The 23,599-nt window shown below is 34.7% G+C and overlaps 1 protein-coding gene and 1 long non-coding RNA gene across 5 annotated transcripts in view; one reads left to right on the forward strand and one right to left on the reverse strand.

Moving 5' to 3' along the window:
* Positions 1–23,599, forward strand: part of COL11A1 (collagen type XI alpha 1 chain) — a 131,537-nt gene that overhangs the window by 64,841 nt on the left and 43,097 nt on the right. For all 3 annotated transcript variants that reach the window (XM_042820216.1, XM_042820218.1, XM_042820217.1), the window contains 19 exons: positions 324–377; positions 467–511; positions 949–1,002; positions 1,473–1,517; positions 2,612–2,665; positions 5,070–5,114; positions 6,109–6,162; positions 6,244–6,288; positions 8,619–8,672; positions 9,495–9,602; positions 12,377–12,430; positions 15,033–15,086; positions 16,544–16,588; positions 16,835–16,888; positions 16,984–17,028; positions 19,737–19,790; positions 20,665–20,718; positions 22,208–22,261; positions 23,135–23,242. In XM_042820216.1, coding sequence (XP_042676150.1) covers positions 324–377; positions 467–511; positions 949–1,002; positions 1,473–1,517; positions 2,612–2,665; positions 5,070–5,114; positions 6,109–6,162; positions 6,244–6,288; positions 8,619–8,672; positions 9,495–9,602; positions 12,377–12,430; positions 15,033–15,086; positions 16,544–16,588; positions 16,835–16,888; positions 16,984–17,028; positions 19,737–19,790; positions 20,665–20,718; positions 22,208–22,261; positions 23,135–23,242 — 1,080 coding nt within the window. The remainder of the gene's footprint in view (positions 1–323; positions 378–466; positions 512–948; positions 1,003–1,472; positions 1,518–2,611; positions 2,666–5,069; positions 5,115–6,108; positions 6,163–6,243; positions 6,289–8,618; positions 8,673–9,494; positions 9,603–12,376; positions 12,431–15,032; positions 15,087–16,543; positions 16,589–16,834; positions 16,889–16,983; positions 17,029–19,736; positions 19,791–20,664; positions 20,719–22,207; positions 22,262–23,134; positions 23,243–23,599) is intronic.
* On the reverse strand, positions 9,442–23,180 carry LOC122161090. Of its 2 annotated transcripts, none has more exons than XR_006169078.1 (3): positions 23,123–23,180; positions 22,427–22,535; positions 9,442–9,591 (listed from the first exon to the last, which is right to left on the reverse strand). It is a non-coding gene; the product is annotated as an uncharacterized LOC122161090 (long non-coding RNA). The 2 variants fall into 2 exon arrangements; XR_006169079.1 differs by lacking the exon at positions 9,442–9,591 and adding an exon at positions 20,681–20,784.

The raw sequence follows: 23,599 nt of genomic DNA on the forward strand, positions 1-23,599 counted from the left end.
AGATCTTCACACCAAAACAGTGATGAAACCTCAGTGTATATACTGTACCAGCTTTCTGTACCTTTGTCTGAAATGACAGCACAACTGACTGTATCAAAGTTTGTCCTTTTCTGATTTTCTGTTCAAACCTATGATAGGCTTCAGGAGAATGTATTATTGGTGATTTTCTTTCCTTCTTTTCCTCCTTCCATTTTTTTCCTTCTCCCCTAGCTCCCATGAAGGCATTTACTTATCATTCTGCTCCTTCTGACATTCCTCACCCAGTCCTGCTTCTTGTTCAAAAATAGTCAGGCAGGTGTTAATAAGAATTTCTTGTCTTTCAGGGTCCACGGGGACTACTGGGTCCCAGAGGTACACCTGGTCCCCCTGGACAACCTGTACGTATGAACTGTTTTGTATTTGTCATTTCTAGAAGAAAAAATGAAAGTCCATTGAAAGCTGCTTGTGTTTCTGTTGTTCGTTGCAGGGCATTGCAGGTATTGATGGACCTTCAGGCCCAAAGGGAAACATGGTGAGTAAATTGGAAATTAAAAAGGGAGTGAATTCTAAAAACCTTTTCAACATTCCCTTGTCCCTGCCACTGTGCCATCCCTTCCATTTAATTGAACTTTTTTGTCCTCACATTCAGATGCCTCATGTCTTACACTGAAAAGAAAACTTTCTATTTCTTAGCCTTCAACCATAAGCAATAAGACTTAACCATGCTTTCTTCTCAACTTCTTTAGCGCTATGGGCTCTAGTGCTCAGGTCCTATATGTGGTCTGTTTTTTTTTTTAAAAGTCTATCATATGGATTGAGAGTTGGTGGTAGTAAAATTCTGAGAGGGAGGAACAAAGATGAGGAACAAAAATGACTTTTTCTTCCTTCTAGTCCTGACAACGAAGATCTATAATGCAGAAAAGCAAACCTAATGCCTTGTTTCTTTTTTTAATTTTTTTTGTATGGTAGGGTCCTCAAGGGGAGCCAGGACCCCCTGGTCAGCAAGGAATCCCAGGCCCACAAGTAAGTGTAAAATAATTAAAAAAAAAAAAAAAAAAAAAAAGCAAGTTGCGCTAAATGTTTGATAAATGTGAAATTGGCACAAGGCTATTTTTTCACATGCAAAATTGACAAAGCTTTTAGGATTTCATAAATGTGCTACAAGCGTACCTATGGCAGTGGGAGCAAAGTTTTCAAATGTTAGAAGGATTTTTCATTCAGGAGAAAAATGACTCATTCAGTGTTCCTGGAATGCAGCAGAAATGGCCACACCTGGAGGAGGGTTCTGAATAGGATCTTGTTACAGACTTACTGCCAGAATAGCAGCTTGTGCAAAAGGCACACACAAAATTCCTGATCTAACTGGTAAGGGGAAAAAGAAAAAGCCACATATATTTGCCAGTGTGTTTAAACAAATTAACGAGGAACCTTTAGTACGGTGAATGTATGTGTATTGTTCTCCCTGATTTTTCACGCTGGTTTCTTTTTAACAGGGCCTTCCTGGTCCACAAGGTCCTATTGGACCTCCTGGTGAAAAAGTAAGTTACAGCTCTATTCTGGTATTTCACAGTCAGTTCTGTGCAACAACCTTGCTTAAGGTCTTTGCTATGTTTAAAAGCATACTAACCTGAGATCTAAAAATTTGTAAACCTTCCTAAAATCCTCAAGTAAATGGATAACTATCAGAGGTCTGACTTTACTCTTATTACTTCAGAAGCATAATTTCCTATCTTTTCTTTGGATTACTTTTTCTGCTGTTAGATACAGAACCCCATCTACACCAATAAACAGTATATACTTTTATGTTAATTAATTTCACAGCTGACTTGATTTTATTACTCTTTTTTATTACAAAGTTTTTTATCTATTAACAGCAGATTCTGCTCTCATTTTACAAGGATTACGTTCTGACACAATTCTGGTTTATGAGCTTAACTATAGTATCTCTTCATAGTGTTTTTTTTCTGGTCTGTCTGTCTGTGAATGTTCTTGTGGTCTGATACAGGCCTTCTGTCAGCTTCAAAAATGTCACATTTTACATGCTTTCTATCTACCTGTGTGCCTAAGAAGGATTATTATACAGAATGGACTATATCCAAAATAAATGCATTCCAGCCTTTAACAAAGACATAGCAAGCCTTTTCAGCTATGAGAGCTACAATTCTGTAAGCGCTATTCTTTGCTCTCTGAGCTTGCTGGTTTCTTTCATACGTTGAATGATTTTACTCCTGAAATGCTAAATATTGTTTAATTTTCTATAACTGGAAAAGTCTTCTCCGTATTGTGTTTTGTTTGTGCATATTCATAGGTTAATACCCATTTTTTTTTTTATCCTTAACTCTTACAATTGAATGTACTGGGTATAGGTTTTTTTTATGTGTTTAAGGATTTTGTTGTTGTTGTTGTTCTTTTTCTTTTTTTTTTTAATTTTTCTTTTCTCCCCTTTTTCTCATAGCTACTCTAAATCTGGGGTTGGTTTGCCTTCTGTTTTAGAAGATTAAGATACTAAAGTGTTACATTAGTTTGTTGTCTGTATAAGTCCTGGTCCCAGTAAGGATGATTTTTTATCATCCAAGCAATTGATAGAATGTGTTTTGTCATTCTTAAGATGTGTCTCTGTTATTGTATTTAGGGACCTCAAGGCAAGCCTGGCCTTCCTGGTCTTCCTGGTTCTGATGGGCCTCCTGTAAGTAACCAAATATTTCATGCTTTGAATATCTAAACAGTCTTACCAATTAATATATAATAATACCTGTGTCTCAAAAATAAAACATAGAGTGAAAGACATGCACTCCTCACTGGCAGTAGCTTTATAAAATACATCTAACCTCTGTTTACTTGTGTTGCTGTAACTTTTAGAATTAACATTTTTGCTGCAGCTACTAAAAATCACTGTAGTCCCAGCTGGTGAAATCCATCAGAAACATCTGCAGGGTTGTGGAAGTAACCTGGCTGACACACGAAGGATCAGAATGTTTTACCATATCATTATAGCAAAGCAAATTATCAGTAAAAATGGTCACCAGTTGCTTTCTTAGACTGGCTCTTTCTCTGCTTCCTAACCTACATACATATTGCATGCTTGGACTTCTTTCACTGACTACACTGGAGCATACGCATGTGATTCTTTCATCAAAAGCATCATCTCTCTACACTGACAAGAGCCATTCAACAGTCAGTGTGAAGTCTCAAATCATCTCTCTGTTTCGTTTGTCATTTTCCCTTACAATTCATCTTATTATAGCTTAAATCTGTGTTTTTTGAACCTGATTTTCAACAGTTTTGCTACTACAGAATGAACAGCAGGGTTTCAGTGCATACATGATACTACCAATACATAATTGTATCTACAGCTTTCATAATCTCTCTTTTCCTGCCAAGGTACCATTTTAATGGAAAACATTAGAAAAGCACACAAAAGTCCAGTTGGAAATCCATACCTTGAATCAATTTCTGAACATTAGATCTTTCTCCTTATCTTTCTCTGTATGCTGAGAACAATATTCACTTGCAGACTTCACCATTGTGTAAAAATCTGTGTATTGTTAAACCTTAAAAGCAGAGGAAAATGCTCTTAAGAATTAGTTTTTAGCACAGGTCTGTAGCTCCTTAAAGTGGCAAGTTGACCCTAGTGAGCAACTGGGCACTTCCTGCACGGTGGAATGGAAGAAAGAATCAGAACAACAAAAGTGAGAAAGCTTATTGGTCAATATGAAGACAGTTTAGTAAGTGAAGCAGAGCTGTGCACTCGAAATAAAATTAAGAATTTACTTACTGCTTCAAATACATAGAAACAGTTTAGCTAACTGCTGGAAAGCAGAGCCTCAGTAAGCTTAGTAGTTATTTAGGAAGATAACCCAACCATGAATGCCCCCTCCTTCCTCCTGCCCTGAGCTTTTATTGCTGAGCATTACACCATATGGTATGGAATATTCTTCTTGTCAATTCTGAACATTTGTCCCATCTGTGTTCCCTCCCAACTTCTTGCCCACCTCAAGCCTACTCACTGGGAGCAGAGTGATAAAAAGAGAAAATCTCCATGATGTGCAAGCAGTCCTCAGCAATAGTGAAATCACTGGTGTGTTATTTAAAGTGTTTTAGTCACAAATCCAAAACACAGCACCATACGGACAACTATGAAGAAAATTCCATCCTGGTGAGACCCAATATACCCACACAGAATTAACTCACTCCTGCACAAGTAGCTTTATTCCACGGAAATGCAAGGGAATTAGGTTAAACTAAACATGTTCTAATTGACATTACATCTTTACAACCACAGAATTGCATTGGTGATTGAAGAAAATGAGCAGTACCTTCCTTATAGCAGTGAGCTTTGTATATGATCCTGTGATACCTGTGTTAAAATCAGGTGAAAGATCAAAGACATTTTTTAAGATTAGGCAAATTTTTCCTACGTTATTTCACTTCATTTTTATGTAAGGAGATGTCATGCTGTTTTGGAGGACACACATTGTTAAAAGTGGTATATTATTCTGGAATTAATGAAATCTACAAGAATACAAATGAGCTCTTTAACAGCAGCAGTTTTTGAGTCATTTAGTACTAAGGAGACCTTTGAGACTGGATGGGAATATGAAATTTTGTGGTCAAAAAGCATCTTCTAGAAGATTTTGTTTAAACGCTTGGCATACGTATGCTTAAAAACCAAGTCATCAGGATACAATGTTAGTAAGACAAACTTTAAATAAAGATTAAATGTCACTTGGAAGCAGATATCAAATACTATTTATGTATGATATATGTTCTTTTAATGAGCTATGTATTTTAAAATTTTCCAAGATAGTAAATTGACTATAAGCAATGGGGATTTGTCATAAAAGACATATCAAACATGTTACGATATCAATGACACCAAAACATGAATGGTTTTTGTGAATCACTATATGTTATTTAGGACCATGTCTGGCAAAACTTGAGATTTACTACTCTCCTCAATAAAACCAATTACGTGTATAGAAAAGATTCTCAACTGACTTGGAATTTAAGTGATTAATAAATTTATTTTTATAATGAATCATTTGAAAAATGGATTGTTTTCCAAAGCAGATACATTTCTCTTAAAACAGGGCCATCCTGGCAAAGAGGGTCAGTCTGGAGAGAAAGGTGCATTGGTGAGTTTCAAAATTTCTCTATTTGTTTACATAATATTTGTATTAATATTAGTATTTGTCCAGAATGTTATCAGCTAGAGGCTTGTTGAATTTACCTTAGTTTCTCATGAAAATTAAGTTTACATAGATTATTTGTTTTGAAAGTAAGTGTATGTGACTGGCTGCCAGTTCTTCCTTTTACAGTTTGAATTTACTAATTAATTTCAGCCAGACTTGATAGAAAATGTTATTTCTTAGAGATTTTAAGGGCCTAAAGGTTTTATGAAAAGACACAGTTTGAAAGCAGAAAACCTTATTATTAAGGAAAGATTGTGCTGTGTGTCCATCTCCAACATCAGAGAATCAACAAAGCAGGTCAGCCTCAGACACATAGCTGTATGTTTCCAGGCTTCCTTACTTCCACAGCATAAAGAACCCTGTTTATTTAAACACCACCAGCAATTGCGAAGTATCCAAGTTAAACATAATTTAAATACTCAGCAAACAGTAAATAACAACATCCAAATACCTGTCAGTATTGATTAAGCACCATGAGACCTCTAATTTTCAGATCTGTAATCTCTTTATTAAGACATGTTTTTATAATTATCATTATTTTTATTTATACTTTTGACTTCTGTCATCATCATAATTATCATATAAATTTTTTTCCAGTAAGAAACCACTAGTGGCAAATTGTCATTAATTTTGAAATATTTATTTTGGTTTTCTTTTGTTTTTCACATTCTGAAATTACCAGTTTCATATTATTTATAACGTGTATAGTTATTTCCTAAATATGCAAATAGAACTAAATTCATAAGTTTAGTAATAGTTTAATTTCCCTTGAAATGCCATGACTTTTTTTTTTATAGCAGGAAGGCTGAGAAGTCTATCAGTACAGAGTTATTTTGATGTCACACAAGACTGCTGCAGTATAGTGAGGGAATAAGGATTAGGTTAATGCTTGTTAACCAAATACTGCACAAAGGTTCTTTGCTTCAATCTATTTTAGGGGCCTCCAGGTCCTCAAGGTCCAATTGGCTATCCAGGTCCTCGGGGAGTAAAGGTAAGAATTAATTGCTAGATTTCTCCCCTCACACATTTTTTATTATATGCATGTAAGTAATTCTTAATATTCTTTCTTTAGGGAGCTGATGGTGTTCGTGGTCTCAAGGGATCCAAAGGTGAAAAGGTAAAACTATGACAGCTTTTAATTCCTTTCTCTTTTTCTGTGTTATTTCATTGCAGCTTCTTCTGTCTCCACTGTTGCAGGTTTTCTCTTGCAGCAGCAGTTTATTTTTGACTTACATACCAAGGACATACCAAGCCCAATTCATAAATCTGTGTCCTCTATGATTATTTACACTGGAACAATGCAGTTAGAAAATGTTCAGTTGTTAAAGTGAGTTTGGATCCTCTTGACACCAATTTAAGTCATCTCTAAATTGCTCTGTGGTAGATAATTTGACATCCTTTCTCTTATTAATATATATTATAGTAGGTGCTGAAAAGCTCATTCCATTCAAGAGATTTGTGGTAGCAGTAGTGTAATTCTATTGTTTTGATAATGCTGTAGGCTAGATTTTATGTTTGTTTGTTTGTTTTTTAATGTACCCAATCTTCCAAAAGCTTTCAAGGTTCCAGGCATTTTTTACCTAGTTTTTTGGCTTTGCCAGAGTGTTAGACAACCCTGATCAGATGCATGTATGTAAATATAAAGAAAGCTTTTACATCTTTTGTAATTTTACTTCTTTGCATACAGCAAATGCTCTTACTGTAACAAACATCTCTACTGACTTCTGACAGTCTGAAGTGGCTGAAGCTACAGCCAATGCTGGTTTAAATTCCAAATTTCCTTAGCACTCAGAATGAGAGAGACAACAGTCATTTATACTGCCTGTCCACACAGACACATTTACCCTGGTACCCTTGGCTACTGTGTATATATTTATAGGTGTATTTCTAAAGCAGAAGACTACTTGTAAAGTAGAAGCCAAAAAGCCTCAATTTGAGCACTAGAAATCTGTCCTTCAGGCTCAGATGCCAAAAGAGTCTACGTATCTTCATGCTTTTCTGCATCACCGTTTATCTAGCTTTTATGCACTTTTTAGAGTTCCTCATTAAATCTAATCTGAAAAACAAGAGTATATTTAATACCCATGGAGACTGAGCAGCAACTTATTCTTGTGTCTTACTGAGTGATTAAAATCCATCTATGAAAAAATAGAAAAATCAGTTACATATATGAGTGTTTGATTTGTTTTCCCTCCAGTTTATAAGTTCCCTTTAAGTACTAGAAGGCCACAATGAGATCTCCTCACCTTCTATTCTCCAAACTTCATTAGGAAAGTTCTTCAGGCTTCTCTGAGGCTGCCCAGGGAGGCTGAGTATGTCCCTTTCCTAGAGGCATTTAAGACCAGGTTGCACTTTGGGCATCCTGGTCTAGTGGGAGGTATGCCTGCCTATGACAGGAGGGCTGGAATTGGATGGTTTTTAAAGATCCCTTCCAACTTTTCTGTAATGTTGTAGCAGTTGCTGTATGATGCGTTAGATTAAGGCAGACTGAAGCAAAAACAAATAAGTCATGCTAGATTAAGTAGTGAACAACTCCACTGAATAATTCTGTAGGCTTCTGTTTTTATCCAAACTAACTCATACAGATGTAAATGAAACTTGTATGAGTACTGTTTTCTTATTCTTCAGTAAGGAAACCTATTAAAATGCTTGCATTAAATTTTCTACTGTAACTTATTAGGCAGTAAATAATAATTCTCATTAGGAATAAAAATAATATGTACCTGTTTTTGCTACTCTGTATATGAAATGTAATGTCCATTGTCTTTTCTATCTTCTTTCCATCATATCAGCCGATGAAAATACGCAAGACTGTGTTGCCAAACGTCCAGCTACTGTATAGAGAATACTTCTTCCTTTAGTGGAGACAAACATTCTTGTCTTATTTTTTTAATTAGGATTCCATTATCAGCCAATTCTTTAATTCCTTTCATGACACTATTCAGACACAAGCTTAAAATAAAAAAAAAATTAAATTAAACAAACTGGAGGTTCTGCTACTTAAAAAAAATATCACTGTACAATTTGCCACCAATATTTTACTTAGTTATTTTACTTAATTAAGTTGATGGAATTATTAAAAAGAGTGACAATAAAAAAATGTTTAGGACATACCAAATGATTTTGTAAGATAATTTGTAATAAAGCTGAGCAATTAGTTCATCTCTGTCTTTAAACATTTCTTAAAACAGCTGATATTATGCTATTAGGAACTTGCAAACTATAAAGTCATATAAAGCATGCTGATACACTTACTCTAAAACAGCAATAAATATATCAGAATTACCTTATGTCTGAAACAGATCATTTTAATCTTAAGTTATTGTATTTTCTTATTACATATGGAAAAACAAAACAAAACAAAACAATCAAATGACCACCACCAACAAAAAACCTCCAGTTTTCTTTCACTGGAAGTTTTCTTACATCTATTTTTGTCTTACTTAGGGTGAAGATGGTTTCCCAGGATTTAAGGGTGACATGGGCCTTAAGGGTGATCGGGTAAGCATTGGCTCATGGCCCATATAATTTTAAAATGTTTAAGTGCTATTATTTTGAGAGGATCAGTGAAGTGAACAAATAAATTTACACTGAAAACAGTTAAAAACTTTTAGCTTAAGTTGTTTCTGTTCCCTGCACAAACACAGATTTGAGCCAGTCTAGATCTCATGAATCAGCAATGGCACAGTTAGAAAGAAGAAGCGAGTGTCAATCTTTGATATCCTTTTCATTGAACTTCCTAGGGAGTCTCCTTTTCAAGATACCAAGATGCAATACTGCCTGAAGAAGATAATTTATTCTGAACAAGGATATTTCCATTTCAACCTAATAGTAGCTTATATTATCTCTACCAAAATGTACTTTATCACAATAGATGCTTCTGTCAGAGGAAATGTTGCAGAGACAATTTAAAAAAAACTTATTACAAAAGGCTACTGGCCTGTATCTGTTATCTGTATACTTAAGTAACTGTGATAATGGTATCTATTTAACTTCTTGGATACAAAAATTATTCTAATACGGACCATGAGAGTGCTTTCACAAGAATATGCGTAGTAATTACTGGAATTCATTAAAATTCCTATGAAATTGGAAAGCAGTTTCAAAACGCAGCTCTCTTCAGACAAGGACAGTGGCCTCTAACGCTTGCACAAGTACAGTTCAGTTTACATGTTTTTGTATTTATATAATGAACATGAGTGGTGGCATTTTCTTAATCTCCATTTATGTTTACTGAAAAATTATTTTCAAGTATTTGTTGGTAGCCTTGCTAATGTATGCACACAGTCAATTGCTGCTCATTTATATAACGTTGTATTTCAGGGAGAAGTTGGTCAACCTGGCCCAAGAGGAGAAGATGGTCCAGAAGGTCCAAAAGGTCGAGCAGGTCCATCTGGGGACCCAGGTGCTGCTGGTCCTGCTGGGGAAAAGGTCAGTAACTACCTCATAAAGTAGATGGAGCCTGTGATCTTCATCACTAAAAAGACACAGAAAAAGATCTGCAAGATCTTAGGCTACCTAACAGTAGTTTTTATAAAACACTACTAAAGCAGGTCACTGGAGTTCATATTTGATCATGTATTGGGAAATCAATACTTTGCAAGTTGCAAAACAACATTATAGCACTTAATTGGCAGACAAAGCAGAACAATCCTAAATTACATACATGTACATCAAGAAAAACACAATGCAGAGGAAATACTTGGGCACAAAGAAAAAAAAGGAGCTGCAAGTGAGCGACTTAATATTCATTGCCATATAATTATAAATTTTCATATGAAGATTGGTTTAAACAGAAAGTATATCCTGAACAGAAACCCAAAACAAGTTTGGTAAAAGTGAAACGTAATGCTTAGAGGGAAGACTGTGTAAAGAATAGGGAAATGAAATATCGAGGAGAACAAGCACAGAGATAAGCACAAATGCTTGAGTAATGCTGACCTCACCAAAATACACTTGCAATGGAAATAGAAGAGGAAAGGAGACTGAAGAAGGTACATGTATTTTACTGAGAGCATCTGTAAAGAGATTGTGGCATTTGGGAAACCTGGGAAAGAATGATTAAAATAATCAAAAAAATGGGTCAGAATTATGTATATTGTGAGAAGATGCTGATGAAAATATTTCCATTTCGTATTTTTTTATTAACTGAGGTTTTATTGCTTGTTGTATCTTGAAAATAAATAGGACAGGAGGTAGAGTTTACAGTTCTTAGTTTCTCTGTCTTCAAAATAGGAACAGCTAGTACTTTTCCAACATTATATTTGACATACATTAATTATGTATGTATGTATCTATTTATCTATCCATCTATTTATCCAACTATCATTCTAGTAATAAAGACTGAAGTCTTAAATGTGATACTAATTAAAAATTAACAGGGTTTTTGGGAGTTTTCAGGGAAGAACAGGATGTATTCCGCAAACTTGAAAAAAACTCTTTTCATTCAGTTACTTCTTTTTACAAATACGTCATTATAGATCAGCAAGAGATTAAAATTACAATTTGAGTCTGGTGTTTACAAGTTCTTACAAAAGAATTTGTCCAAAAGCTTAGTTCAATCACTCAAAAAAAGAATAATTTTCGGCTTTCCCCAGCTATGGGGAACTATTTATGAATTAATCTTCACAGATTTGCAAGATATCTCAACAGCTGTTTGCAAGGTCATGAATCAAAAACATAAAAAAAAGAAACACAAATACAAATATTTATTCCTTTCATTTCCCACTGAAAGTAAAACATCTTCTGTCAATATTCTGTGGATAATTTGCCAGAATACATTAGGCCAGGGAAAAATGATATGTGGTTGATCCTGTAATATTTATTTTAGAACAAAGACTGGAATAATATTTGTCAACTCTTAAATCTCATCACAATATTAGGGAAATGCCTCTATGAGTAACTGTCAGTGTCCTGTTCCTTTCCTTTATTTTATGCAAAAGCACTGTTCTCCTGTAGTAATGAAAATAACAGGTAGCCTCTTCTCCGCATTCAGCTGATTGTATGATAAGAAAACTCCCATATTGTTAGGACTGCATTGGCTTAGTCAAGGAAATGCCAAGTAGTATGTCAAAAAAATAAGCAATATATCAGAAAGGAGTTTAGAACCAAAAAGTATCCATGTCACACCTAGAACCTAGGTGGCTGGGCCTTACTCAGTCATAAAGGACAAAACTTTCACTGAATTTAGCAGAACTTGATGCAGTGTTTTAGAGTTCAATCATTGTAAGGCATGCTGCTTCTTTCAGAGTGGCTTATAACTGGTAGCATTATGTCTATTTTTATAAACTGAAGAAAGAATTCTTCTTTAATAATGTCTCAGCCAGACCTCTGTGCTGCCATGAATATGATAATGCACAACATCTTTATTCATGTGCTCTATTTTTTAAGAATAAGTAGATTTATTTTGGCAAATTCCCTTCCACATACACGTACTTCCTTCATCTTTTCCAGTACTACTGAATACCATATTATATAGCATAATCATATCTTTTCCATTTAAATCTTCTCCAAAATGTAACGGCCTGGAACATGATCAGTGTTTAGAACAGTCAAATTCTTCCCCAGAGTTTCCATCTCTTAAATGTTGAAAATGCTTTCCCCTGCCTTTGAAAGCAGCAAGCCATCACTTGTTTTCTAAATATCTGAAAAGATCAACTCCATGGGGTACAGTATTTCATTTCTAGAAATGGGTAAGGTCAGTGCTGATCAAACTGTTCATCCTGTTCTCTTTTCAGAACATAGCAAGGTGGCCATATTTGCTAATATATCTATTGCCTGCAAATAGTAGAGTATGATTTACCATAGTCATAAACAGGTTACCTGTGATTAAAAAAGTTGATCATTCAAATGCCTATTTATGAAAAACTTATGGAAAACAAAGAAGCCATCATAGCAAAAATAATTTCTTCTTCTTTACAATCTCCTAATACCTTGATTTCTTAAAGAATATTAATACTTCCATGACCACATCCCACAACGAAGGGGTACTGGTTTTGTTGAACTCATTCACTAGAGTGAGATATTTATTTAGATTTGGGAAACTAAGCCCACAGATAATTAGTTGTTCAAATGAGAAAATTATTTCATTTATATTCCATAAAATGTCAACTCTCTAAGTTGTGGAAAAAACACTTTCCATAAAAGTTTGCTGAAATACTAAGGAAAATATTAAACTAAAATTAAGCACTGTCTTATTATTACAGGGCAAGCTTGGTGTACCTGGATTGCCAGGGTATCCAGGAAGACAAGGTCCAAAGGTGAGCTGTATATAAACTGTAAATCCTACACTGTTTTTCACATTTTCTTTCTTGATAATCATTATCTGAAGTAAAGTCTTAGAAAATCTTGGATCTCTAAGGCTGGCTCTTCAAGGAACATTAAATTTCTTATTGAATATACTGCTTTCAAACTTTTGCCATTCTCTGAGTTATAATTTGTGTTAACTTCAGACTAGCATGCATTAAATTATATCAAAAAAGAAATGACTTATATGTTTGAAAGAGAATAAGCACTATAGTCAGATTAAGACGGATGCTGAAAGTGATGGTAATTTTCAGTGTGTTGCAAGGATTCAATTTGTGTCATTACTGCCTCTTATTAAGAAGAAGAGATAGAATAAAAAAAACATTATTCTACAGACATTTCCCAATGTAGAGAAGGCAATGAGGGAGACATTGCATCTCCAGACCATCTTAAAGATGAGTCATCTGGGACAGCATCATAAGAAGAATCTCTTTCCCCTTCCTACATAACTGAACAATCAGTCTGCAGTAAAATCCTCAACTTTTTTCTAATTTGGGATCTATTTTCATCTTCCAACTTGAAACTATGTTTTTTTGGCAGAACAACAACTACCCGGCTGCCTAAGCAAAGCTTAGCTTGTTTTTTTTCTGACTCCGGCCTACATTTTGTCCTTTTCTGTCAAACGGATGAACTAACTGAAGAGTGCTTATTCACTGAACACTCTATGTTAACAAAAAAAATATCAGAACCATCTCTGGAAAGTATTTATGAAGACAATTCACCTTGACAAACATGTTTTTTTCCCTCCTACTTCTTAAATCAAATGTCTAAGATTTCAGTGTCTCTTTTTGTTCTTCTTTTGAACTGTCTTTTGAAAAGTCTGAGATCAAAGACATTTTGCATTATTCAGTTCTAAGAAGAAAAGTGATGTAACACTTCAAATAAAAACTGACTGATACTTTTTTCAGCAGACTTACTCAAGAATTGCATTACATTAAATTTTCATTTCATTGCATTAAAATGGAATATAGTTCTCAAGCTACATTCACTGTTTGCTCTTCTAATTTATCGCTTAAACTTCAAAAAAAGAAAAAAAAAAAGACAGCTAAAATGCATCAACTCACTGAAGAATTGTTTTGTAACTTAGTCACAGTCCAGTTAAAGTCAACATAAAGGATAGGGAGAGAGAGAAAAAAAGTAACTGTAGAAGAATATATTAGCTGTCTAAAAAGTCTTGTTTCAATATTGTTGAGGTTTACGTTACTCTTTTTGTTGTAATTTACTTGTTTTTCCTTGTACTGTTATAAATTGATAATTTTCACAATATGTTTTTACTTCTGCCGTTCCTTTTTTATTAGCTCAAATGCAAAAAGTATTTTATATATATTTATGCCCAAGTCATATCTATTAGTGTCCAGTCATTAAAGTTGTTTTTTTCCTCTCAGCCTTTTAATTACAAAGAATATACTTGAGCTTCACAGAACAGAATTTTTGCAATTTCATTCACTTTTAAAATGGTGAAGAACTGAGAGGAAGAGAGGGAGAGATGGAAGAAAACTGTACCAGTGAGTTATCAGTCAGATTTTCATCAGTCACCATCATTGATGTATTGTTCCCGAATTCATTAATGCATAATTGTGCAACATAAGATGAATTAAAAGAAGAAGAAATGATTATTCACTGAAATTTCAAAGAGCAGAAAGAACTTCTATTTAAAGTTTTTGTTATATACATTTTCTTTGCCACTAAAATACTAACTAGCTGTACAGATATCACAGGAGTTTGACCAGTAGTTTGAGTAACTGACGAAACCAAACACTGCTTTGATTTTTCATCTTCAGTAACAGTATATTTTACCAAGTCTGTCAACTCTTTTGCCCTGACTGCCTTATGAAAAATTAACACCTTGGCAGCTAACAAGTCTCCTCTTCCTTTGGACCTGTATACTAGAAATCAAGAAGAAAATAGCTCTGTTCAGATTTGGTGGCAGTAAGCAGGAAAAAAATCAGTGAAAAAGGAGAAGCAGGAATAGCTCCTGGGAGTAGTTGCCATGCATAGAACCAAGTCAGATAATCTACACATAAATTCTGCATCCTAGACAAGCGTATGGCCACAAGAACAAATTGCATCAGTTAAATGAAACTTTCCACTGGTCAGTTTACAGTGAATGACCAGAGGTAATTCATTTTCAGCTCAATGGAGTAACTGCTGTTACAATGCTGTTGAGAAGTGGCAACACTTACAATTACGTTACATGCAGTTTTGTTGTAAAATAATTATTTTACTGTGAGGGACAAGGCCTTGTTTCACTTTGTTATGATACAATTACAGTTATTTCTAGTGGACTGATAATGATCCTGGTGCAGATTTAATGAATAATACCTAAGGTGAAAAATAATGTTCATTCTATACATTGATTTTTTTAATACATTCTGGACTTAACATGGATGGTAAGTTAATTTACACCTGTTTGTTAGTGCTGTCACACTTGCAAGTTTGACATGATGTAAAATGTGCATCATTTTGGAGTTATGCTTTATATATAAATTAAATGCTGGCTATACTACAGTTTTTTCAATTAATGTTTAATGATAATTGCGTTGATTTTTTATGTAGGGTTCAACTGGTTTCCCAGGATTTCCAGGTGCCAATGGAGAGAAAGGCGCAAGGGTAAGATAATTATTTCTTGCATGACAGTTACCTTTTGGTACTCTGTGCTATGGGAATTCACTGAAGCTGCTATCCAAGGAACTATAAAAACAGGCTTTTTACATTTGAGATGACCTTTGACAGTTATGTAAAACAGAACATACTCAGTCATTAGTTCTCATTCTTGAAAGTGTTAATCTAAGCATACAGGAGCTCAGACACTTTTCGTTGAATACGCTACCACAATTATAAGTTTGAAACGCAGGAAACATACTGCCTTTGCTGAGCATCTGATTTGACAGTACAGCTGAGTGATCTGGCAAGGACTGTGTTTTCCTGTGTCGCGTTCATTGACTTGCTATGATTCAGTTTACCCTCAAGGGAATTCAACTTCTATTTCATAAGTATTCAGATTTACCACAAGCTTCCTTATAGTCTGAGATTTGAAAATGTAAAATATACCAAACAAGATAATGAACATACACTACTACCAAAGAGATACAAAATTACAGATTTTGCTGCTTTGTGAGGGAAAATCCATTATTCGCATTCTTCAAACTTAAAATGATATATGATATACAGGCAACTGTACTGCTGACTCTAAAGCTCAACAGAATAAAGCTGAATATGTTTCTAGAAGGCTGATGAAATTTGCAGAAGTGAGAGAATGGATAGAAATTTGTAAAGATGATCGACTTAAGTCAAACTAAAGTAATGTTTATTAATATTGTTCTTAATAGTCTATTTTAATTTGCAGCATGAAAAGGAGAAATTCACGATTTTAAGATGAAATAGAAGAAAAAACTAATTGCATTTACATTGCTTTTGTATGCTTTAGATTGTTCTTGTGTTATTTTAGTTAGAATATGGTGTTATGAACAGAGGAAAGCAGCAAAGCAATGTTCCTTTCATCCCTGTTGGTTTAAATGAGACATGACTGCTAAATCAGGATATCAGATCAAAAACAAACCAGCAAACAAAAAAGTAAATAATAACACATCAAAGAGCAGATTTAAAATTATAAAAGTATAATTATGTTGATCAATTATCAAATCTTCATAAAGCTATTAACACCACCAAACTGCACGTATACTTCAGTGTAAGGTTTTTCACCAATAATACAAGAATATGTGCTTTTTTTTTTTTTAATGTAAAGCAGGCATTATCATTAATTTTGCTTAAAGGTATACACTAGTATGTGATATGCTAGTAAGATAGTCATTGTCCCAATTATAAAGATTATATTTATAAAGATATAAAGAGATTATAAAGTACCATTCAAGTTCCTTTTTCTACTGGAATATTGTCCAGAATTTTAATCTTCCTTTCATTAGAATACATAGCAATTCTAACCTAACACTGAGCCTAAGGAAAGGAATCTACTGGTTATACATAGAAATATAATAAAGCAAAAAGAATAAGGACTAGTATTACTATACTGTATATTATTCTGTATTAATTCTGTACTTTCTTCACAGGGATTACATGGCAAACCAGGCCCCAGAGGACAGCGAGGACCAACAGTATGTACTTTTGCTTTGCAACACAGAGGTTTTTCTATATTAATTACCATAGTGTGAAAAATGATTTTTATTTGAATTTGTTACAGTATTCAACAATTACTAACTTTAGATGTTGTATGGAGGATCACAGTTTAGTAGGAAACATTGGTGATAAGTGGATGAATGGACTGGATGATCTTAGAGGTATTTTCCAACATTGGTGATTCTGTGATTCCGTCTTTTTTAATTTTAAATTTTATTTGATAGGGTCCAAGAGGTTCAAGAGGTCCAAGAGGTCCCACAGGCAAACCAGGTCCAAAGGTAATTGTCAGCCACATTATACAAATCAGCTGCAGGCTGTTTCTTTTAAAGAAAATGGAAGCTTCATCTTTGAACACACTGTTCTTCTTTTTCAGGGTACTTCAGGCAATGATGGTCCGCCTGGCCCTCCAGGTGAAAGGGTGCGTGAAAGTTATTTATATGCATGGTGTCTTTCCTGCTATATAAGAGTGTGGTTTGGTGGTGGGAGGATCAATTTATTTTTAGTTCTCCCTCTCATCTATTTGCCTTTCTTTGATCAGACTAACCAGAACAAACAAAATTTCAATTCTAACGATGTTGCTTTTCATAAATTTAGGAATGGGTAAGCTCAAGTTAGCTGAAAGCTTCTTCAAGCACAGTTTTTTATAAATAAGATGCAGAGAATTAATGTACTGATATATACTGATACATATACTTTGCAATATATTCATGCAAGTTACAATTGGACTTTGCAAGTCTCTGGTCTTAAGAATGCCCTTTTTACTGTAGCACACCACTTGTTTATGAGATTTACAAATCACTCAAGCCATCGCTAGTTTCTAGAAGATTCTTTGTTGAAACAGCTGTTTTTTTAGTTCTGATCAACTAAGAATTTCCTTCAAACTACTTCCTGCATCCTTGAGAAATCCTTCTGTGCATGCTAACATAAAGTTTTCTTCTTACTACTCTTATCAGTGGAAAAAATATATATGCGATCAGTCCATTACACAACGGCAAATAGAAAAACAATATTAATAAATTAGATTTCTACCTGTGTGTATATTAAGCAAATGACAAAGTATTAAGTGGAACATTGGTGGCAAGAATAAGTAGCAAGTTTTAGTGAAACAAGAATGATGTCTGAAGGAAGAGACAGAGGGGTAGGAAGCTGAGATTCAAAGGAGGAATGAGTTAAGTAGTGGGCTAGATAAATCAGAATTAGGCATAGTCCATAAAAGAAAGTCTATGTTATCTTACACTGTGGAGGCAGGCTGAGGCAGGCTACCAGGAGCTGAAGAGCAGAGCCTAGTGATTAAGGGGCTTACTGATAACTCCAAGAGGTTATAAGGAAAAGGAACAGGAGAGGGACTGAAAACAGTGAGCAGGTCATCTTACATGAAGGCATCCCTGGAGATAAACTGATTTGAGCAAAAAGATGAAGTTATCACAGAGCCCCACATATGATATCACTTATGTAATTTAAGCATGTGCTATCTGTTTGCTTTCCAATAGGGATGAATGTCAGCCAAGGACTAAAACTGTCATTTCTACTCAGCTGAGACTATTCCAGGTACCAGACATGTAAATATTAAACAATCTGTTTTGTCTGGCTACTGCTAAAATGAAATTCAATGACAAAAAGAAAAGGTAATTTTGATAACGTGATGTTAGTTTTCTAGTGCTATTTCTTACATAATCCATCATTATACCAACTTGAAATCTGCAAGACATTTTGTCAATAAAAAACAAAATGGAAATCTTCTTTCATTAAAAAGGCTCAAGATATGAGAGTCAAAATACAGTGGGAACTTATGAGGAAGACAGCGTAGTAACATCACAAAGATTTCCTCCTTTGCTTTGCACTTAGTTAACTTGGATTTAATATTACTCTATAAGATTCACGTAAGGACAAATCTCCAGGTTGGGCACAAGTGACCTCTTCTTCAGCTACATTTGCATACTGCTTCATCTACTTCAGGAGGCTGTCATGCTCTGGCAGTCATGCTCTATACTCTAATGAACTCAGAAGTAGCCAGTACTTTATCAAAGGAACTAAAAGGTAGCGTAATTTGGGTGATGTGGCTTCCTGCTTATGATCCTTTGCTTCAAACTTCAAAGCAACACTTCTAACATATTTTGACAGCTGACACTTTAAAAAGCCACATATTTTATACCAAGAGTAGGATAAGGGTTGCACTGTATGATTAGTATACATAGCTCAGCTGTGGAACAGTACAGAATTAATAAGGTATTTCAGGTAGCTAATCTTTGACAGCACATTAAAAACTAAGCAACGAAAGGTCTTCTAATAAGCTGATGCAGTCCCTTTGAACATATCAGCAATGAATTTTAAGAGTTAGCCTCTGTATTGTTTGATAACAATTTTAGAAACAGTAAGCTAGCACTTTGTGTAAATATGTAGGTGCATAGATCTATGTTCACAGATCTTTGTGGACATACATGTATGTGCATATGTGTAATACACAGTATATCATACATAAACACACATATCATCATCTTCCACTAGATTTGTGAAACAATGCTGCAAGAAAATTTTTTCTCTTTCTATATATATGTATATACAAAACTATAGAAATAAAATTTTCATGCATCACATTTTTTTTAACCATCTCCACTACTTTTCATGAAATCATGAATGTTTTTCATTCTCCCTAGTAACTTGGAAAGTTTATTCTGTTTGAAAATTTGCATTGTTATCAAAGTTGCTTGAAATATTACCAGACTGCAGAAACTGCCAAAGATGAATATTCATCTATTCATCTATTCATCTATTCTGTTAATGCAGACCACCAAACTACGAATGAATTCCCATACTTTATGAAACACAGAAAACAGTGTTCCTTACTCATCGTTAACTCCTACTTTATTATCCACTATTTCAGGGATTAGATAGAAATACTTCAAAATTGTTTTTTTTTTCTAATTGCATTCCTACAGAAATGGTCTTCTTTTCAGTCTGTTAGTGTGAATTGTTGTACCAATGTTTATAACAACGTAGATGAGGCTTGAGACTTACGAGGATATATTATCTACAGAGTTTATATATTTTATAATTGAAGCAAACTTTTCAGTCCATTATTGTGGCAGCTGAAGTAAAATTTTGCCTGTTTGCTTCCTTATATACTAGGGACCACAAGGGCCTCAAGGACCTGTTGGATTTCCTGGACCAAAGGGACCCCCAGTGAGTATCTTTTAAATTAAGTAGGTACAATAACAAGAATATTATTTTTCATACAATGTTTCTGAAGGTAATATTTTAAGACTTTTTTTTAAGAGATGGTTTATGTCTAGACTACAAACATACAAATTTCCTTGATGCTTATGGACTTTTAAGTCTATGACAAGAACTGACATATTCAAAGTGATAATTCAGACATCATCAGTGCAGCACACATGACATTCAGCACAATATGCCAACTGGAAATCCTCAAGTATCTTGATGCCAAAGTCTGGGTAGCTGACAAGCTGAATTTAAGCAAAATTCTAATACAGTAATATATATTTCCTTTTAACAGTTGATTCACTGAGAAAAAAATAAAGAAAAAAAATAAATCAGAAATGTGTAGAAATAGTTGTACACGTAAGCTGCAGCCTAACCTAATCAAACTGCTTTTCTAGTGTGCTTCTGCACACTTGTATTAAGTACAAAAGTATCAAACCACCTGTTGTTTTTTTATGCATGTATTTCCTACTTTTACTGCCATTGCCAAAAACTGAAATTTGTAAAATACTCCCATAATCTGTAGTGTTTTTCTAAACTGAGTCATTAGTCAAAGAAAAATGGAAAAGAAATATTTCCAAAATCTCTGAATTTATTGAAATCCATTTTTAAAACTCATGTATTTGACAGCCCAACAGTCACTCTCCAAGGAACCGTTAATATGCATCAGGAAGGACACAAGGAAAATGTATCATTAAAACAATAGCTAAAAACTGTGCAGCTAAAGACTAGTTTAAAATAAAAGACATCAGAGATTCCTGCAGCTAACTATACACTTATTTCAATATTAAGAATGGTGAAGAAATTACTTTTTTAATGTATTTTACAACTTCAGGGCCCACCTGGTAAAGATGGCTTGCCTGGACATCCAGGACAGCGGGGTGAGACTGTAAGTACATGAGCTTTACTGTGCTGCTGTTGTAAACCTCTTGAAGTCAGAATAGTGTGACCAAAACTAAAAAAAATAGAAGCAACAGAGAAAAGGGAAGGAGGTTGGGACTGGGAGATAATATAATGGCAGTTATCTACTGGTACAGTAGGTTAGACATGAGAAATTTTTGTTTTGTTTCCATACTATGAAGGTGAGATTACTCCTTCCTCTGATCAGTTGGTAACATCAGAATGTGCTTAACTAGTCAACAGAAGTAGTAAAAATTAATACTCAAACACTCATATCTCAGAATTAGTGAAGTGAGACTGTGCCTTGAGGCATGATGAGAAATTTCTAAGAAATATGGGCCAAATGATACCTTTTTTTTTTTTACACAGGTGGGGATGGTAGGAGAAAGATACAGGCTTTTAGGCAGAGACCCCTGGCTGTGATACAGCAGTAATCACACACAGAATCACAGAATCATAAGGGTGGAAGGAACCTCTGTAAATCATCTCATCTGATCCCCCTGCTAAAGCAGGTTCTCTAAAGTAGTTGCACAGGAAAATGTCCAGATGGGTTTTCAATATCTCCAGAGAAGGGGAACCAGAACCTCTCTAGGCAGCTTGTTCCAGGACTCTGAAACCCTCAAAGCTTTTCCTTGTGTTTATATGGAACTTCCTATGTTCTAGTTTGTGCCCCTTCTCCTGTCACTGGGCACCACCAAAAATAGCCTTGGCCCCATCAACTTGACTCCTGCCCATTAGATATTTATAAACATTTATAAGATCTCCTTTCAGTCTTCTCCAGACTGAACAGTTCCAGTTCTCTCAGCCTTTCCTCATTAGAGAAATGATCCAGACCCCTAGTAATCTCTGTGGTTCTCCACTGGACTCTCTCTACAAATTCCCTGTCTTTCTCAAACTGAGTAGCCCAGAACTGGACATTTTGTATGAGCTAGCTGATGGCATGTGAGGTTTGAGACAGAGCAGCCACAAGCAGAGCCAAACAGGAGCACAATGCAGTAGTCATCTGTGTGAACCTCATATTCAAAGCATGTGCTGCAGAAAGTCTGCAGTGTACCCCAAACTGGGTCCTTCTAAGGCCCGTCCAATTTAATCCACCTTCTATGCCTTTCTTTAAAAAGCATTTTTTTAAAAAATATTTATGTATCTGGGTTTATGATTCATGATGTACATATGTAAAAATGTATTTTCAGCTGTCATTCAGCTGCATCACCTAATCAAGTTCACCTAGAGAGATCTGTAAACATGAATGGAAATTTTACTACTGCACTAACTCATACCAGCTGGAACTAAGAGCTAAGAAAGATTAATCAGTCCTTCACTTGTAAGCATATTCTGGAAAACCAGAATATCTCATTTTTATTTTCTGAAGAGAAGAACTTATGACATGGAATTTCTCTTTCTCCTCTTCAGAACAGATAAGAATTTGGCTCTTCTATATATTTTCCCAGGTAACATAGTATTCTATGATTATTTCACAGGGATTTCAAGGAAAAACTGGCCCTCCTGGTCCTGGTGGGGTTGTTGGCCCTCAGGTACATCATTTAATTTCATACTTAACTTTACAAAGTTGATTTTTAATGGTTATATTATAACTAATGCAGAGGGCAGTTATATTTGTTGTATTAAAAGAAATATATCAATGATTATCTTTACTTTGGTGTCAAATTATTCATAACAAAGTTATACTTAGTACTTACCAATAGTTCCATGAAACGTGAATGTTGAGATTATTTTTGTACTTCTATTTTTGTGTGTGTATTCTTGATGTCATCATGAAGCAGAAGTCAAGAATGTGAAGTGAGATTTCTAATGCAAAATAATTTATAAAGAACAATTGTATTATGTGACATTCTTGTCAGAGATCAAATCTCAATCACTTTTAGATTGTGGAGTGTTTTACCAACAAAGTTCAATTTTATCTGATATTACATATTTGCAGAAAAATCAGACATTTGGATTGCCTGGGTTTTTTATAGATAATTCCTTTAGTGAAAGTTTTCTACTAGCGCATCTAGAGAGGTATCTTTCAACTCTCTCACCTTACAATTCATGTTATATAGAAAAACAGTAAAGGCAGTGTTTCAAGACAAGCACAGTACATGAATTTCCCATACATATACTTTTGTAACCTCCTCCCATGTGTGGAAATGCACTGTTTTAAACTTCATTGCCTAGGAGCAAGGTCAAGATTTCAATCTGTGGAAACTGTTCAGGCATGTCTACAGGCAAAAGGCAATGCAATATTTATTTTATAGGACAAAAATATTTTGTAAGTCAGTTTTGCCTGGAGGGAAAGGTGAGGAATGTATGCTAACCATGCTCACTCAGAACAGCTGGATATTGAGAATCTGCCCCCTCTAGACATTAAAAACTTTGAGATGACTGGGGTTTACCTTTGTGCTTAGGGTCCTACTGGTGAGACTGGCCCAATTGGTGAAAGAGGTCATCCAGGTCCTCCTGGCCCACCAGGTGAACAAGGCCTCCCAGGTGCTGCAGGAAAAGAAGGTGCTAAGGTATGATGGGGCTTTCGGAAGGGGCACATATATTGATGACATACTTGTATGTCAAATTATCATGTAAAACATGCTGCATAAAATCATAATTGATACATTTCACATAGTAGAAATTCACTGACCAAATTTAGCTCTTGGCTTACTTTTCACCAGTGGGGCAAAAGAAAACTGTCAATTGTCTAATTACTATATAATTCAGTCTTCCATTTTCAATGGACACTGTAACTTTTTAATGAATATTATTTTCAATGGATTTTTATGGCTATATTTTTCACCATTTATATTCTATAACTAATGCTATATTTTGGCAAAATTTGTTATAAACTTAACCATATTTATAAACTATTTTATTGATAA

Source organism: Centrocercus urophasianus, unplaced genomic scaffold, assembly GCF_019232065.1.
Source record: "Centrocercus urophasianus isolate 14NV4802_14NV808 unplaced genomic scaffold, USGS_Curo_1.0 seq_18, whole genome shotgun sequence".
In the NCBI taxonomy this organism is placed as follows: Eukaryota; Metazoa; Chordata; class Aves; order Galliformes; family Phasianidae; genus Centrocercus; species Centrocercus urophasianus.